The sequence below is a fragment of the Sander lucioperca genome, chromosome 1, assembly GCF_008315115.2.
Source record: "Sander lucioperca isolate FBNREF2018 chromosome 1, SLUC_FBN_1.2, whole genome shotgun sequence".
In the NCBI taxonomy this organism is placed as follows: domain Eukaryota; kingdom Metazoa; phylum Chordata; class Actinopteri; order Perciformes; family Percidae; genus Sander; species Sander lucioperca.
In genome coordinates, this window is record NC_050173.1 from 41,844,958 (window position 1) to 41,861,859 (window position 16,902).

A 16,902-nucleotide genomic window follows, 5' to 3' on the forward strand; every position below is an offset into this window, starting at 1 on the left:
ACTGTACAGCTTCTTTTCAGGTTACGGTGGGTGGCGCTGGGGCTCGCCAGCAGGGATGTGCTTAGTCAGTCAAAGGGAGATGAGATTCACAGACTCAGCACAGACACACACAAAAAGATGAAGACACGCCATGATTCAGAGCTTATTGATCGATGTTTGAGTTCACAAATTACACTCCAGTGATTATTCTAACTAATTCACTTCACTTTCATGACGTGCAGAAGAATGTGTCCTGAAACATGGAATAAAACAAGCACACCCACCTTTTAAAGACTCACCACAAGAGTCACAGATAGAGGTGGGGTAATGGCTAAATCTCTCTCCTTCCCTTCCTTGACCCGCTGTGAGAGGGTCATCTCTGTGAAATATGTCTTACATGATGAGTATTGATTGGGGCGGGTACAGAGCGCTGGGGGAATCTGCTTTCTGTACTGGAAGGTTTCATTTGCACCGAGTGCATTGGGGTTCATTGGCTACACCAATGTCTGTCCTCAACATACACACACAAACACACACTGAAACTTACACACACAAACTCTTAGCAAGCAAGGGGCTCTGTGTTGAAGTACTTCCCATCGTCTGGGGTTTGGGCGCTTCTCGCTTAGTTGGGAAACAGAAGCCCTGGTAAACACAAACACGCAAGATAGATCAACAACTGTAAAGACATCAGCTGCTGAATGAAAGTCTTGTCTGTATGACCTTATGGTTGTATTTTTAACCCTCCATATTAAAAGGCGGTTGATGTGAAACAGACGCTATGCATATTCATTTATTTGAAGTAATGCATGTGTTACTGTATAAGGTCTTTTTGGGTGGATGTGAGTTCACTTGATATTCAGATGGTGCTTTGCTCTCAGAATTAGATGAAACAGATATGCATTAATGTCTTCTGTGGTGATTTCTCTCTCATTTTAGCATATTAATTTTGAATCACCCCGAGGCTAAAGTGAATGGTCCTGCACAAAACTGAAAACACGTCACGGGTGCCTGTGTAAAATTGATTGTATTTGTGTACCGGTTTTAGAACGGTAAAGACTGTTTTAAAAATGTAAAACTAAAAATGGGTTCATTAATGAAACAATTTTTGTGTGAGAGAAACCGATTCAAAACCCCATTGGATAAACTAAATATTTATGATGGTCTAGAAACAAATCAAGGATTTTTGGCTCTTTCACTGAAAAAAACATTTGAAACACAACAGTGACCTAATTGTATGTTAATGTCAACATTCAAACAGCAGAAGTACGTGAATAAAAAGTGTGCTTTTAAATAACACAACTGTGAGCGTAACAAAAATCGAGCCTGAACAGATGTGACCTTTTTAAAATGTGTTTGTAAGAATGAGAACATGTGTAATTTCCTTACTTTTCAGTTTGTAAACTTGCTCTCCCCCGTCCTCTTCCTCTTTCCAGGACGTGATGGTGGTTGGCGAGCCGACCCTGATGGGCGGCGAGTTCGGGGACGAGGATGAGCGTCTGATCACTCGTCTGGAGAATACGCAGTACGACGCCACCAACGGCCTGGACGACGAGGACGACTTCACCAGCTCCCCGGCTCTGGGCAACAACGCTCCCTGGAGCAGCAAACCCCCCACCGCCCAGGACAGCAAGCCTGAGAGCACAGCGCCCCAGCCCTCGCAGTAAAACAAAAGAAGGAGAAGAAAACAACAGATCCTTGACTTCATGTGGACTGGACTTTTTAACCACTCTCTTACCCCTGAGGGCAGCACTTCTACGCTTCATAATTATGTACTGAATCAGAATCTGCAAACTCACCACTGGCATGTCCAGCCAAAATATTCTGGATATTTTCCTCTTCTCTGAATTACTGTAACATCTTGGAAAACACTGAGAAATGGCAGCATTACACAGCAATATCCACATGTCAAAGACAACAAATGCATATAAGTGGTATGCAACTGTAATGTAAAATTACCATGGCGTGGGCATTTTGTTTCAAGAATGCAGTGGAAAATTGCGGATCAAATTCTCCCTCAGATACAAACCTCTTGTTTAGTGGAATACTACAGCTATGATTGGTTGACCTGCAGGTCGCAAGTCATCATGCTGACAGTAGACAGACGGGAGAAAAGAAGAAGAATAAAAACAACAAACAAAATGTCTCGAAAAATGGCAAGCTCAATGGCGAGAAGGCAAGGTGTTTTTTAACAGACCCAATGGAAGCATCTAACCACATTGGAGACAAGTGAAACATTGTTTGAGGCAATTGCATTTTTATTAGAAATTCAGTCGGCTGTTGGTTTGTTTATGCTGTTGCTGTTTATTTCCATTTCCAATTAGGAGGAAATAAAAGTTCTCTACCGCTGTGGACTCCTTTCAGATGAAGGAAAATGGTGTCCTAGGATTGTTCTTTTCACATTACTGCAGTCGTCACAGATTGTGATTTCATGCAAACAAGTTTGATTGTGTTCGTAGTCTATTGGTATTTTGCTTCTCTCAGAATCCTTTGCAGTCACGTTGTAATTTTGCCGATCAGTATGTGAACTTTGCCGTCACAGATTTGATGCATTAATGTTGATTTCTTTTTTTTTTTTTTTTTCCTCCTCGAAAATTTGACTTCTTTCCCTTTAACGACCTACTCCCAAACTGATACTAAAGCCTTTTCCTGCATGATTTTATAGGATTTTTTATTTTGTTTGATAGATGTACTTTTTAAAACACATCAGTCTGATTTTCCTTTTGGGTTCATCAGTTTGGGAACACTGTTACAAGGTTTGTAGCTCTGTAAATAGATGTGGAATCTATTTTGTCCACTGTAAATCAGCCACTGAAACCAGTTTGGATATGGCAGCTGTTTTGTTTTGTACAGGAGGTTCTGATTTCTGTTGGGTGGTTTGGATCGACACTGGTTTGCTTCGGTCAAAAACCAAACTCTCTAATGTTTGTCATCCTTTTAGCTAGTGCAGAACCAAAGCCACAAAGTTAACAGTCACACAATCATATTTCTTGCATATTCTGTGACATAAGAAGAAACTATTTCAACATTTTGAAAGCAACGCACAGATAAAATCCCATCCACCCCACAGTAATGGTTTGGTATACCTGTATTTGTGCTCACAATTGTTCTTTAATCTTTAATTGAATTGATAATATATCCCTGATCTCTTTTGTTGGAATTTTGTTTGAAATGGGAAAGAAGACAGCGACATATGTCTTTATACAATTGGATCTTATGGGTATTTATTTGTGCATTTGTAAGGAAGCTAACACATTTCTAAATATGTTTGAGCCTAGTATTATTAGACACCATTTGTACATTATATAGCAGAGGTGTTCAGTGTCATATCTGATGTCTGGTATGTATGCTTTACCATTATGTGTGCCAATAAATCGTGCTTACAATGGAGTTGTATGTGGTTTGGTTACATGCATCATGTGTGCATGTTGCATCTGTTTATTTCTTAATTTAGTTACTCTATTTGCAATGAACTCTGATTAATTTCATAAATCATTAGAATGTTCACTTTTGACCTTGAAAACAGCAAGTGACCACAAAGTCCATTTAGTAGCTCTTCTGAAGCTTTCGATCATATCACACAACCTTCCTCAGCAGAATGGAAAATGTAACAACACGAAAAGTCCTTAAAGTGCTCCGAAAAATAAATACATTTGAAAATAAACAATTCCACAACACATCGCTATATCTGAGGAAGAAAGTGTAATAAAATCAAAGGCTCCTGAACCGCTGCTAAGTGGATTTTAAGTAAGTGTTTTTGTTGTCAGTTGGAAAATTCAGTTTTGATCTTTTTGGGACAGGGAACAGGGTAAAGGTTTCATTCTCACCTGCATCTTAAAAGACAAACATCTAACTTACACTTTAGGGAACTAAAGTTGTGTTTTTGCTAATCTTTTCATGTTCCCGGTGATAACTGATTTAAGAAGATTATTGGAAATTACGTTATAAGATGGTATTATCGGTGATCTTAACATTGTGTTTTTGCGTCAGTCTCTCAAAAGTAAAAGAGCAAAAGCTTCTTTCCAGAGCTGACATTTTCTGCTGATATTTAATGATCATACTGGGAGAAATCTATTGCAGAAGAACCAGAGATAAAAATAGAGATGTTTACACCCAAAGAACACTCAGAAGACTAAAATGCAATGCAGCCATAAAAGGTTGTGTTTTAAATATGAGGTGTGACTATCGTCACAAATATGCTCCAATATTCAAACACTAATTACTTGGTTTCATTTACATGCTCATACCTTCACTTTGATTAAAATCTTAATAGTTCATGCACCTTCTCTGCTCCTTGGAGATTATTAAAAAGCATTCTGGGAAATGTAGGAAATCACTAAATGAAATAAATCCTGGAACGTGATGAAGATGTCAAAATAATATCTAGTGGTGAATCTGGGCATGGATTTTTTTCTTTAATTTGTAGCAGCCTTCAGTATATCTATTGCAGTTATGTCCATATGTTCCTATAGTAGGACACTGACGCTGTTTAAACAACAGCATTGGATAGCAGAAATGGTATAGGCCCAAAATGTACAGTTCATCAAACGGTAGTATTTGTAGATTTGATCTATCTTCATTGTATTCATCAGTCATCTGCTTACTTAGCGTTACCTGAATAGTTTTGCTAAGTAAAACCTGGAGCATGAACAAACGTATGAACTACCCAGAAAAGTTCTTTAGAGTAGGAACAGTCCTCGCTACTGTTGTTGGGTAGACTTTAAAAACATGAAGATTTGATGGAACTTTGGCAACACCAAGTGGATTATAGTGGGAACTGCAACAACATTTAATTATTTTATTTTTCTTGTGTCACTCTTTTCTCTGTATCTCTGTGAAATCATGCTGCAAAGAAGCACATCTAAAAGTTGACCAGATTTTAATCTGACGAGTAAATACAAACATTTTGTGACCAAATCAATTTCACTATAAAGCCTATTTCATTACATTTCTTTTTAAATAATGGCAGAAGAAATATACAACGTATGGTGTTGTTCTTTACAAAGAAAAGAATGTGATACCAGAGAGATATTTTTGTTGAAAAAATACAAAATAATATCATTAACATATATTATACATTTTAATATACCATATATATGTTTTACATTACTATTTATGCCATATTCAATCAGCTCATGGCAAAAATTAGTTGTAGTATAGGCTTGGAGTTAGTCCATCTATAAAACAAATTGACCATATATATATATATATATATATATATATATTATTTTTTTTCCTCGAAACTTCACCTTTATGACGTCGATTGTTTTTACCACCCACAATGCGGTGACGTTACCCTGTAGAGGGTGGCAAATGCATGTCCCGCCCTACTCTGCCTTTCTCTGCCTCCGATTGGCTTCCCCTGACACATTTACCCTAATGCTAACCAATCCCACTCCTCTTGCCTAAACCTAACCAACCCAACCAGAGCAGGTAACAGGTACTAGCCAATCAGTGGGAGAGTGGGGCGGGCCATGCCTTTCCTATTCCTTCGCCATCCTAGGTAAACAATTTGGTGCACAGGGCTACTGGGCTGCCAAAGTAAAGATGGCGGACTTGTCGGGGACCGATCTGTCAGAGGAGAAAGACGCCGAAATTGAGCTAAAGAAAAGACAGAAAAGACCGTGGGATGATTTGCACAAGTCCGGTAAAATCGGTATATCTCCTGAACTGCCAGAAACGTTGGGATTTTACGATATAAGCTCTGTCAGGAGGGAGCAGCGGGAGCACCCAGCAGGTAACCGTTGGATCCCCTTCCTCACGTTACTGACGTTACAGCTAATATAAGGCGTCTTAAATGTATTATTTTAGTTTGTCGACTGTAAGCATTTTACTGTTGTGACTTCATGAATATGATATTATAACGATGACAGTCAATTTTATCTAAATAAGTTATAAAAGCTTCAGGAGTAGCTACATGTTGAAGCTGAGTCGATTTTGCTTTCAACGCTTGTTGTTTTAGCGTTACAGTCAGCGCTAGCTTGATTAACTAGCTAATAATGAACTGTCTCCTGCTCACTAAAAGCATATCTGTAACTGACACAATAGAGTCATTCTTTAAAACTAGTTCTGGATCTTTTCTTTCACTATCTAGCTACTGTACTAATGTCTAAAGTTAGTTTGCATGGCTGCATAAACCGCGCCTGTAGTTAACTGCTTAAAGTTCAGTGAGCAGTAAATGTAATTTAGGTAAGTTACACTATCTAGCTATTCACAGTGTTCCCTACGGGTCTCCACAAATCATGCTCTAAGGTGTTACACCAATTTCTGTCACCCATCAGATCGTGTGACCTAATTAATTTTAGCTATACTTCCTCTGCAAACATTTTTATCATAAGATATGACCACAAACTATGATAGGTGTAAAGAAAATGAATGTGACCCCAGAGATACACAGAGGCTCGCCAGATTTCATAGTTAGGTTTAGGGCTGAGACAGTTACTTGATTAATTGATCAGTTCATAGACAAATTAATAATTGACAACTGTTTTTTTGTTTTTTTTATATTCTATCAATCCTTGCAGTTATTTTTAAGCACAGTTGCCAAACATACCCTTGTTCCATTTGCTCCAATGTGAGGATTTTAAGTTTTTCTTTGTCATATATGATGGTTAACGGAATATCTGAATGTATCTTCTTGGCTTTTGACTGTGGCTTGGATTAAAAATGACATTTATTTTTACTAAATGACCACCTATATTATAACATATATGTTTCACTGGTTAATAATTGGTCAATCATAATATAATAATAATCGAGAAAATGATCAGCAGATACTTAAAAATAATCATTTATTGCAGCCCTACTGTAATCACATTCACACCTTACCTGGTCAATCGTTGGTCTTTTTTGTAGTTATTGCTCTCAACATCACAGATTTCGGTACACCACCATCTAAATACACCAAACAGCCATTACAATAAAGATGATAAAAGTGGAAATATACTTGAAACTCGTCATTGAGTCACACATTTTGGTTAACGTGGATCCTCATTTGACCGGCACATTGTGAATTAATTTAATCAAGTACAGGGCATATCTGATGTTAGGTAAACACTACTGAATAAATATTGGACAGTATAAAGTTCAAATACGAAAGACTCTGTAGCTGAGATAAGATGCAAATTTGCACTAGAGGAAAACATATAATTGTCAATTTTACATTGTTTCCTCTTTCAATTTGAATTTAAATATATTACAATGTTCTTGGGCCCTGGTTTATGTGACTTTTAAATATCTTTGTAATCCAGGCATGTTTGTGGTGCTCTCAGCTCAGTGTGCAACTTAGCAAAGTTGTTGAGCCAACATGTTCTGTTAGGTCATGTGATCGTGTACAAATAGTTTATTTTTGTCTTCAGTTTAGGAAGCATGACATGTTTGACAGGATCTCACAGGTTCAAGTCAAGTGGAAATAATTTCAACACAGTATGGGGGGGGGGGGGGATTTAGGATGAAACAGACTGTGACAATTCAACACATCCAGCCTGTTTGCTTTTTCACTGTTTTATTTTTTGTGTGCATTTATTTAACTAGTTAATAACAAGACAAATCACTTTATTTTAATTTTCTTATCTTTCTTCAAATAGTTTGTAATGCATTTAGACCTATTAAGTCAGTCACTTTTTCATTTTGAGCCCAGGAAACATTTGATGGATTTCCACTATTTTCTGACATTTTATAGACCAAATGCGATTTAATTAAAAAATTGGTAGATTAATCAAAAATTAAACTAATAATCATATTTGGCACCCATAGCCTCATTATACTTAGCCATAGCAAGTTGTATGCCAGAGTTGCAATAAACTGTCATGTTAGTCATGAGTCATGACAAAACCTACTCTATCACAAAGGTCATTTTGCAGGTTCAGCCATTATAAAGTTGTATTCAAGGTGCACAGTGAGCAGTGAGCTAAACCTATTGTTAAACCTCCTGTTTTCATCATCCAAAGAAGTTTCCTTCTCTTTTACTTTGCAGTGTGTGACACTCAAAACGTTGGTGCTCTCATTGTGTTGATCGCCGTGGTTGTAATTGTTGCAGACAATGGCCTTGTGGTAACACTGGTGCTCTGATGTTGTTCCAGATCCGTCGTTGACTCGCTTCATTGGCGCAGAGCTCACCAGAGGCTACTTCCTGGAACACAATGAGGCAAAGTACACCGAGCGCAGAGAGAGAGTTTACACATTCCTGCGTATTCCCAAGGAGCTTGAGAAGGTACGTAGGTCCTGAACTCAGCTGCTCTCCCTCTCGTCATCTATCGCCATCTGTCTGATGTTATTTCATTCAGTTTACAGCTCACAGTCAGCCCATAACTGTGTCAAACTGAGTCAGTCCCCAACCTTATAATCCTCCTACATGTTCTGCAATAATTCTGAACTCAATTCATTGTTTTGGTTATTTATCAAGTAAATAATACCAACTACAGTATTTGTTGGCTAAAGCTTCACAAAGGAAGTTGTAACCAGCTTGCCTTCTCCATTTGATATTATTATAAAATTAACTTAGTGTTTTTTTTAGCAGTTGGTCAGATAAAGTTTGCAATTTCAAATCATCAATTTAGTCTTTGTTTGCCTAACAACATTGATAGACAAAGTAATTCATTTAAATAAATAAAAAAGAATATTGAAAAGACTAAACAGAAATTAAAAAAAAAATTATCATTATTTTCATTCTCAAGTACACTTGTAGATACATACACTTTGTACACATAATTGATGTATGTAAAACAATATAATATATATAAAAAAAAAAAAAAAACATTGAATTTTGCCATGTGACTCACTGACACCAGTTTATTTTTGTTGTTCTTGTCATTAGCCACCAGGTGGCAGTGTTGAGACATAAAATGTGGTTAATCTGTACTGTGTGCTGCTTCTCTTTAGGAATGTGTGACATACATACCTGGTAATCACCTATATATCTAAAAAAATAAAATAAACACAGGTTAACATGTAGCCTGTTAAGAAAACTGACCCAAGTTATTAAATTAAACAATTATGCTTTAAAATCGTACAATTAGGCCATTGAGGCTATCCTCCTCTGTGTCTTTGTTTATTGTTTCTGGAGTTGAGTAGACCCTCTTTCTGCAGAAATACATCCGAACAAGCGAGCCCAGACTAACGTAGCTCTTACTGGCTCGGTTTTTCCTTTTGGGGGCAAGAGAGGAATGTGTGTAAACATAAAAAGACCTCAGTGGGTTTACTATGTTAAGCAGACTTACCAACTTCATGGGCACCTGACGACGAGTCAAGTCACATAGAATCCACCAATGAGAGACAAACCCTCCCACCAGCTTCTCCCAAAACTTGCCTCATGCCTTTATGTTTCTCCAGTTAGAAGAAGGAGTAAGAAGACAATTCACTTATTTTTTTTTTAAATGAAAAGGCAATGGCTGTTTGTATGTGGAAAACCATGAAGGTATGTGTCTGCTGCATCATTTGGTTTAGACCTACCCTTTTTATTTTAGTGTTAATGTGGTTTATTAGTTTTCGCCTGGCTTTTCCTTCCTCAGAAAATAAGAGAAGGGACATTTTCTTTTCTTTTTTTAAAGATTTTTTTTTTTTTTGGGGCTTTTCCGCCTTTAATTGATAGGACAGCTAGGTGAGAAAGGGGAGAGAGAGGAGGAAGACATGCAGGAAATGGTCGCAGGTCGGACTCAAACCCTGGACCTCTGTGTCGAGGCATAAGCCTCTCAGTATATGTGCGCCTGCTCTACCCACTGAGCCAACCCGGCCACGAGAAGGGACATTTTCAGCTAGAAAATTTTTTTGGATGTAAAGAAACTGTTGTGTGTCCCTCCAGATGATGCTCTTGCATCCCCCCCCCATTATTTTATGTTATTGTTCTTGTCCTTTGACACAGATACATAATTAAAGATGATAATGAGTAAATGTGTCTGCAGGCTGTACGGTATCTTTCCCACTGATGGTCATTGTTTAACAGGGAGGTTTAGCTTAATGAATACTGCATGTTGTTCACACTGACACTCATTGTTTCACTTGGAGGTGTTTCTGTGTGACATTTCTAGCTGATGACCTTTGGCTTCTTCCTGTGTGTGGACGCATTCCTGTACGTCTTCACTCTGCTGCCCCTCAGGGTGCTGCTGGCCGTGCTCCGCCTCCTCACGCTGCCATGCTGTGGCTTCAGGTTAGAGCCTAAACACACACTCTCCTACCTGTACACATTACCAAAGAAAAACATGTAATTATCCCTGCAAACCAAAAGTACCGCTTAATATAAACCTGCATACAATGTAAAATATAATCACACAGCAGCACATAATAAGCCTCAGGAATAAAGCTGTACTACAGTAACATTCAGATGTGTGGGCTGCACAATTACACATAAACAGATGTCTTTGATAATGGATTATCATGATTATTCATCAGTTTTGAAAATAATTGAATTAAAAGCCTTCACATTTCTGAATAAACTTAAAACAGAACTTTAACTTAAAGCAAATTCAACTTAACAATGCACTCACATTCCACAAAATGCTCTCAGTTGCAGCTGCATCTGAGAATGTAGAGAATGTTTTTTTTAACTTAAGTTTTAAGTTTGGCACTTAAAACTTTAACGTCTGATAAATCTCACCTTGTTTGCTTCTTGCATAGTTCAGTGGGGTTCAACTCTGACCTGTAACTTGGCAAGAATTACTAATGCCATTTCAATTTGAGAGTGGCAGTGGGAGTATTAATTGTTGCCATTTCCTGGTATAACTTTTCTAAATTTTATACAATAAGCTGAATAGAAAGAATGCTGCATGGTTGCCAGTGAGTGCTAGCACACGAGTAGAAGGATGGTACTTAAGTATTTTATAACAGTTATTTCATTTATTTTTTTTAAATCTCCAACTTGTTGAATTAGGTTTAGGAGCTTATACTTGCAATCCTAAACACAATATTTGTAATGTAATGCAACTATTTTTTGCCTTGAAAATTCTAACCAAAGTTGTGTTTGCAGTTATCATTCATAAACAATTGTATAGCCCTATTATTAGGGCTGAACGATTTTTGAAAATAATCTAATTGCGATTTTTTTCCCAAATATTGCGATTGCGATTCGATATTCGATTATTTTTTTAAGCTCTTTGTCTTCTGTATTATTCAACAAAGAATAATATAATAATGTATAGTATGAACACACAATTACACACTAGACAGTTAAATAAGTAAAAATATAGTATATAGTATATATCTATATACACACACACACACACACACACACACACACAACAGTGTCATTTTTTACAGTGCACAGAGAGGAGCTGCCTCCAGCTTCAGTTCGTGAAGTTGCGTGCTGCCGTGTGTGCACTTGCTCAGAGAGGCTATCGTTACGTTAGCTAGTTGCTGGTGTTCTTGCCGTGGGATTAACTGTAATCCCACGGATTATTAGTACATGTAAATGTACTAATAAAACTGTTGAAACCCCGCGGCCACGCTGCTGTGAAAGCTCCCCGAACGTCATTTATCAGTCTGATTGTTACCCCTCTCAGTGGCAGCTCCTCCACTCCATATCTTTATAACGGAGCTAACCGCTAATCAGAGCTAATCGTTGCCAACCGAGCCTTGAGTTCTGTGTGCCTGTATCCATTAACTGCATGTATAGACTCAAGCCCGAATAAAACCCTTCATTTTATTAAAATGGCTGTAAAAGTTTTAAACTACAACTCAGAGTTGTTTGAATGACAGAAATCAGCTCAAGGTACGGCGTAGCATTAGCGTGCTAGTTGATGCTTTCTCTGCGGAGTGCAGACTGATTTGCTCTCGCGAGTCATGTGACCAAATCGCAGCGTTTGCGATTAGGAAATCGCGTTTTAACATATCGCGATATTATCGCAAATGCAATTAATCGTTCAGCCCTACCTATTATACAAGTGGAGCTAAATCATACATATAACACACACACACACACACACACACACACACACACACACACACACACACACACACACACACAAATACATGCATACACATGACTCTAAAAGTAGTTGTGTTCTGTTTGGTATATGAGCATGATTTGTAGTAATGCAATATTTACCCTCTTCCTTTTTGGTTTCTTGATTGTAAACAGACATAGTAGCTAATCTTGCACGAAAAGGCTTTGTGAGAAATGTTTGTGTTGTTTCTCTCTTACGACATGGTCATCTTTAACTATTGGTTGCTTCTTTGAACAGCAAATATCCACATTCTGTGCAGTGGTAAAATGTTAAAAAGCATAATATTGCTGATCCATTGCTATAATATGTCACCAGTTCATGACTTTTGTTTGTGTGTTTCCCTATAAACAGGCAACACATACTATAGTTTTAAACATCGCATCTGTTTTCCTTGAGCAAAAATAGGCCTTAAAGACATTCTGGTAAAGTTTTCTGATCACTTATTACTTATTATGTAATATTGAAATTGAAAAGCAGTACATTTACTCAAGTACTTAATTACAATTTTGAGGTACTACTTTATACGTCTTCATCACTTCATTTTGGAGGCAAATAGTGTACTTTTTGCACTTTTTTCATTACATTTATTTGACAACTTTAGTTACTAGTTTGCAGATCTAGATTATTAATACTAAATATAAATCAACTAATGAAATTATGGTATCGTATCAGAGGTTAAGGTACCCAGCAGTATATAAAGTAATTAAAATTAGCTCCACCTTTACCAGCTGCAACATTAGTGATGAACACATTAATGCATGCAATTAATAATAATAATAATTATTATTATAATTATTCTGAAATGGGCCAATCGGCATAATGAGTACTTTTATTTTTGCTGCTTTAACTATGTTTTGATGCTAATACTTTTGTATACTTTTTTTTTACTTGAGTAAGATTTTGAATGCAGGACTTTTACTTGTAACTCGATATTTTGTACACTGTAATATTACTTTTTTTACTTAAGTAAAATATCTGAATACTTCTTCCACCACTGAAAAGTGCAGTAAACATACAGTTTCATATGTACCCAAAGACCCCCCCCCCTGATGGACACTGCCTGTCTTCCTCACCTCACCCTCTATCTGATTCTTCCCTCGCTTTCCTCCCCCCTGCAGGGCACGCACATGCCCCTACTGCAGGAGAAGCAGGTACGCTCCCTAAAGCCCATCAAGGCTTCATAAATGTTATTGCTGTTCTGAACTGGCCTCCACATCCATTCACCGGTTTATCTTCATCTCCATTGTATCTGTTAATATACAGCTCAGAACCTCATGTCATGTTTCCATTCTTCGAGCCAGAGCTGCCATGTTGGTTCCGCATAAGTCTGTTTTTTCAAACTCATCCAGGGAAGGTTTGCTGAGAGTGCATGCTCATTCTCATCACCATGTTGCTTGTCAGTGATACAGCTGCACATGCTTAAACTAGAGGGCAGCTTATTGCACAGCTCCTCTAGGGCAGTTTGGGGCTCATTTGTCTTGTATAAGGGAAGGGAAAACTCTACTTATTCGCCTTCCCTGCACAGACACCCCCAGCTGCTCTGCAGGTTGCAGGTTTGCTACTCTAACAAGGTTTTGCATCAGAAATCAGGCTTTCTCTTCTTTTTCTGGTGCAGTCTTAATGCCTGTCAGGCTAATGATGCATACAGTAAATGGCACATAGTGATGGCTAATTGGAATGCAGCACATAGCTGACTCACTGACTGCACTCCAACATACATAGTATATAGAGATAGTGAAAACTGCTTTGTACAGGCTACACTGCCTGCAGCTTTGCCTCCAGAGAGCTGAGTGTGTCGCACATGTTGAGGATAAGATGCATTACCACCTTAACCACCTGAATTCAAAAGCTACTGCTTACCAAAACGTGTTTTCAAGAGAAGTGTAATGTTGTGAATCTGTTATTCGATAAGAAGATTGACAAAAAAATTAACCAGCAATAATTTTAATGATTGATTATTTCTTTTAAGTCATTTATTGAGCACAAATGTCAAATATTCACCGGTTTTAACTTTGCAAATTTGAGGATTTGCTGCTTTTCTGTTTTTTTTTTTTATCATTGTAAATGAAATAGTTTTGGACTGTTGGTTGAAAAAAATAAGACATGGGAAGACATCACCTTAAAGAGGCTGTACACGATATTCAGAATATTAAAATAGAAGCAAACTATTTGTTATGTAAAGATATGGTGGAGTAATGGCGTCCTGAGCAGAGAATGAAGTCACACTCCATCTGTGTGTGTTGTAGTCCAAGCATTCCTATTTTGTATTCCTATTTTTTTTTATTCTATCTCTACCCTGAGTTAGGGTTGGGTACCGTTTGGATTTTTACGATTCCGATGCTGAACCGGTACTTTTAAAACGATTCCGATTCCTAAAAATTATTTAAATTTAACAATATATTCACATTTTAAAGTACTTAAATATATAATAAGTAAACCTAAGTCACCTAACACATAACTACAATAATTTAACAAATAAAAGTTACACTATTAACAAGTAACAACAGAATAAATGTTGAGTTGGTATGCTAAACCAGCTTCAAACTTTAGCAGTTCTTTTGCAGAAAAATGACTATATTTGCCTTCTCTGGCAAGATAAGACACCTCTCCTGACGTATGGCATGTCCTGCACAGGAGAAAACTCTCTAAGATGGTGTCCAAGAGGCCTGTACACACAAGTATGAGTTTGAAAGGGCAGACAATTTGGGGAGGCTGTCCTGCTTCCCCCACCACCAGGCTACAGGGTCTTGTCCTGAACGATAGACTAGCAGAGCAAGTGTAATATGTTTACTAGCAATCACGTGCAGTGATCACGTCTGTTTTGGTGAGCCCAGAGAGAAAATATGCCATTTTAAAAGTAGCCTACATTTACGATAGCTAGCTAACGGTAGACTACAGAGAAAGTGTGATATTTTTACGTCTGTTTCGGAGCGTGTACAAAAAGCCGCCTATCAGCAGTGATTGCATTTCGGAGAATAGCGCGGACACGCGCTTCACACCGCGAGCGGGCACGGGCGCCACTCGGCGGAAAAGGGAGAAAGAAAAAAGAGTCTGCCGCTGTCTGGAGCGACAGAGGGAAAATATTTCAGTTGGAACCAAAATTTGCGTTCTAATCCGGTCTGAATACTACCGTTTGCGTAGGAACCGGTTCCATAGTGGAACCGGGTTTCGGTACCCAACCCTACCCTGAGTCCTGTATCTTCTGCTACAGTAAACTTTGTCCTAGTACACTAAATATTTATGTATCTATTGTAAATAATTATAATTGTACATTGAGCACTGAACAAAAACTTTACATTAAGTGGGAAAAAACAAAATTCATTAATGGGTAATCGGTAGGAGCATTAACCTGACTCCGCCAGATGGATTGCTTTGCATTTGCTCGGCATATCCATCTAGGAACTTTCCGTTGGAGAACTTTTGGGAAGGGGCGAAAATACTGGTTAGCTGATTGGATAAACCATCTGTCTATCACCACCTTCTTCACGACTAGCGGAGCCAGTTGATATATCAAACTCTTGCCGAAACCAGTCGGGAGAAGAGCAAAAACATCTTTTCCTCCAAGAAAAGCCTCCAGTGCCGTTTTTTGCTCTTCTTTCAATGAAGGAATACTTTCTAATTCGGATAAAACTTGCGCGATAGCTACACTCATCTCATCCATGGAAGCCGCCACGTTGTTTAGACTGAACAGTCGCTTCTCGTTGCGTCACACCTAAACCCTCAAGTCTCAAGATGCCAGACTGATCTGCGAGTGGAAAACTGGGGCTCGCGAGATCAGTACGGTCTCACGAGGCTATAGGAGCATAGCTTTGGTTGTTAGTTTTGAGCCATGCCTCTTTTACATGAATGACTACAGAGGTGACCACTGGATGGAGCCGTAGCTTCAGGAAAACAAACTATTGTTTGGTTATGAAGGCAATCGTTGTCTTATGCTTTGAACAAAACGGCCCAGATGTTCATCTCATCCCGTTCTCTTCACAGTTGTGTGCTCAGCTGCACACAATTCAGAAGACACTTATATTAAATAAGCTCATTTCCACATCTTCCAATACTCAGGCCATTTTCTCCTCTCTTTCTCAGCTTGGAGCCTAAAAATAGATCTCCACACCCTCCAACCCACTATTTCTTCCATCTGAAACATGATTTCTTTCCCTCTCTCATGCTTTAAAAAGGTGTAACAGGGTGAGGAGTAGCCCTGTTGTGTTGCTGACTAATCAACAGCCGCTAAAGTTAATTAAGGTATGATGGCTGTAAGAGTAGCTAATTGTTGTCCTGTCATGTTTTGTGCTCTAGTGAGTTAGTCAAGTATTGTGGTTTATAGTGATTTAGTGGAGAATTGCTATTATTAAGAGGGAGAGAAGTTATTGAGAGAAATGTTATTGTATTCTCTGTGGCAATTCTGTATGAACACCACAATGTTTTTGAATATTGATGTTGTGATTAATGTTCAGTAAGAAGCCTGTGTGGTGAGTGTATGAAACATATTCTTCTTGCTGTACTTAGTAGTGGTTGGGGACACATATAGTCCAGTCTCACAGCTGACATGTAAAATATGCAGGATGTCTTAGAGTTAAGCTCTCTCTCTGGCTCTTCCCGGTTATCCTTGTCATAGTAAATACTAAATAACCAGTCCTATGGATTTGTCAGCCCTCCTCTTAACATGCTCTCAAGCTGCCACTGCCAACCATTGCTATTAATTATGAAAGCTGCACATGTTTTAAACACGTTGTTACCCGTTAAAGATTATGTAATTTATAGACATGATTTGCTGCTCTTGCAGTTTGCAACAGCTAAGCTTGTGTGTTTTCTTCCATTTATTTTGCAACACCATTTTAAATATTTCTGTCCAAAATGCTGCACCCATTTTGGTAACAATATTGAAATATTTCCATAAAGATAGATTCTCAAACACAAACAAATCTTTGTTGGTGTGCTGTAGTCAGTTTGGTAGATAAGAACAACAAATACAGTATTTAATCTTTATACGAAC

General features: G+C 38.1%; 2 protein-coding genes and 1 long non-coding RNA gene across 12 annotated transcripts in view; 2 read left to right on the plus strand and 1 right to left on the minus strand.

Annotated features, from left to right (window-relative positions):
• The window catches only part of ldb2a (LIM domain binding 2a), an 89,446-nt gene extending 86,080 nt beyond the window's left edge, over positions 1-3,366 (plus strand). For all 7 annotated transcript variants that reach the window (XM_036004464.1, XM_031317101.2, XM_031317103.2 and 4 more), the window contains one exon: positions 1,413-3,366. In XM_036004464.1, coding sequence (XP_035860357.1) covers positions 1,413-1,643 — 231 coding nt within the window. In that variant the 3' untranslated portion in view covers positions 1,644-3,366. The remainder of the gene's footprint in view (positions 1-1,412) is intronic.
• Positions 3,367-5,425: 2,059 nt separating this feature from the next.
• Positions 5,426-16,902, plus strand: part of tapt1a (transmembrane anterior posterior transformation 1a) — a 36,173-nt gene continuing 24,696 nt past the window's right edge. For 2 of the 4 annotated variants that reach the window (XR_004898106.1, XM_031317098.2), the window contains exons 1-4: positions 5,426-5,713; positions 8,058-8,188; positions 10,002-10,120; positions 13,031-13,063. Coding sequence is in view for 3 of the 4 variants with exons in the window: in XM_031317098.2 (XP_031172958.1) it covers positions 5,524-5,713; positions 8,058-8,188; positions 10,002-10,120; positions 13,031-13,063 (473 nt within the window). In the remaining variant the exon portion in view is untranslated. Of the gene's footprint in view, positions 5,714-8,057; positions 8,189-9,978; positions 10,121-13,030; positions 13,064-16,902 lie in introns of those variants that run through there. The other 2 variants (XM_031317099.2, XM_031317100.2) reach the window with 2 other exon arrangements.
• On the minus strand, positions 10,911-11,938 carry LOC116062435. The gene is made up of 2 exons (XR_004107968.2): positions 11,839-11,938; positions 10,911-10,963 (listed from the first exon to the last, which is right to left on the minus strand). It is a non-coding gene; the product is annotated as an uncharacterized LOC116062435 (long non-coding RNA).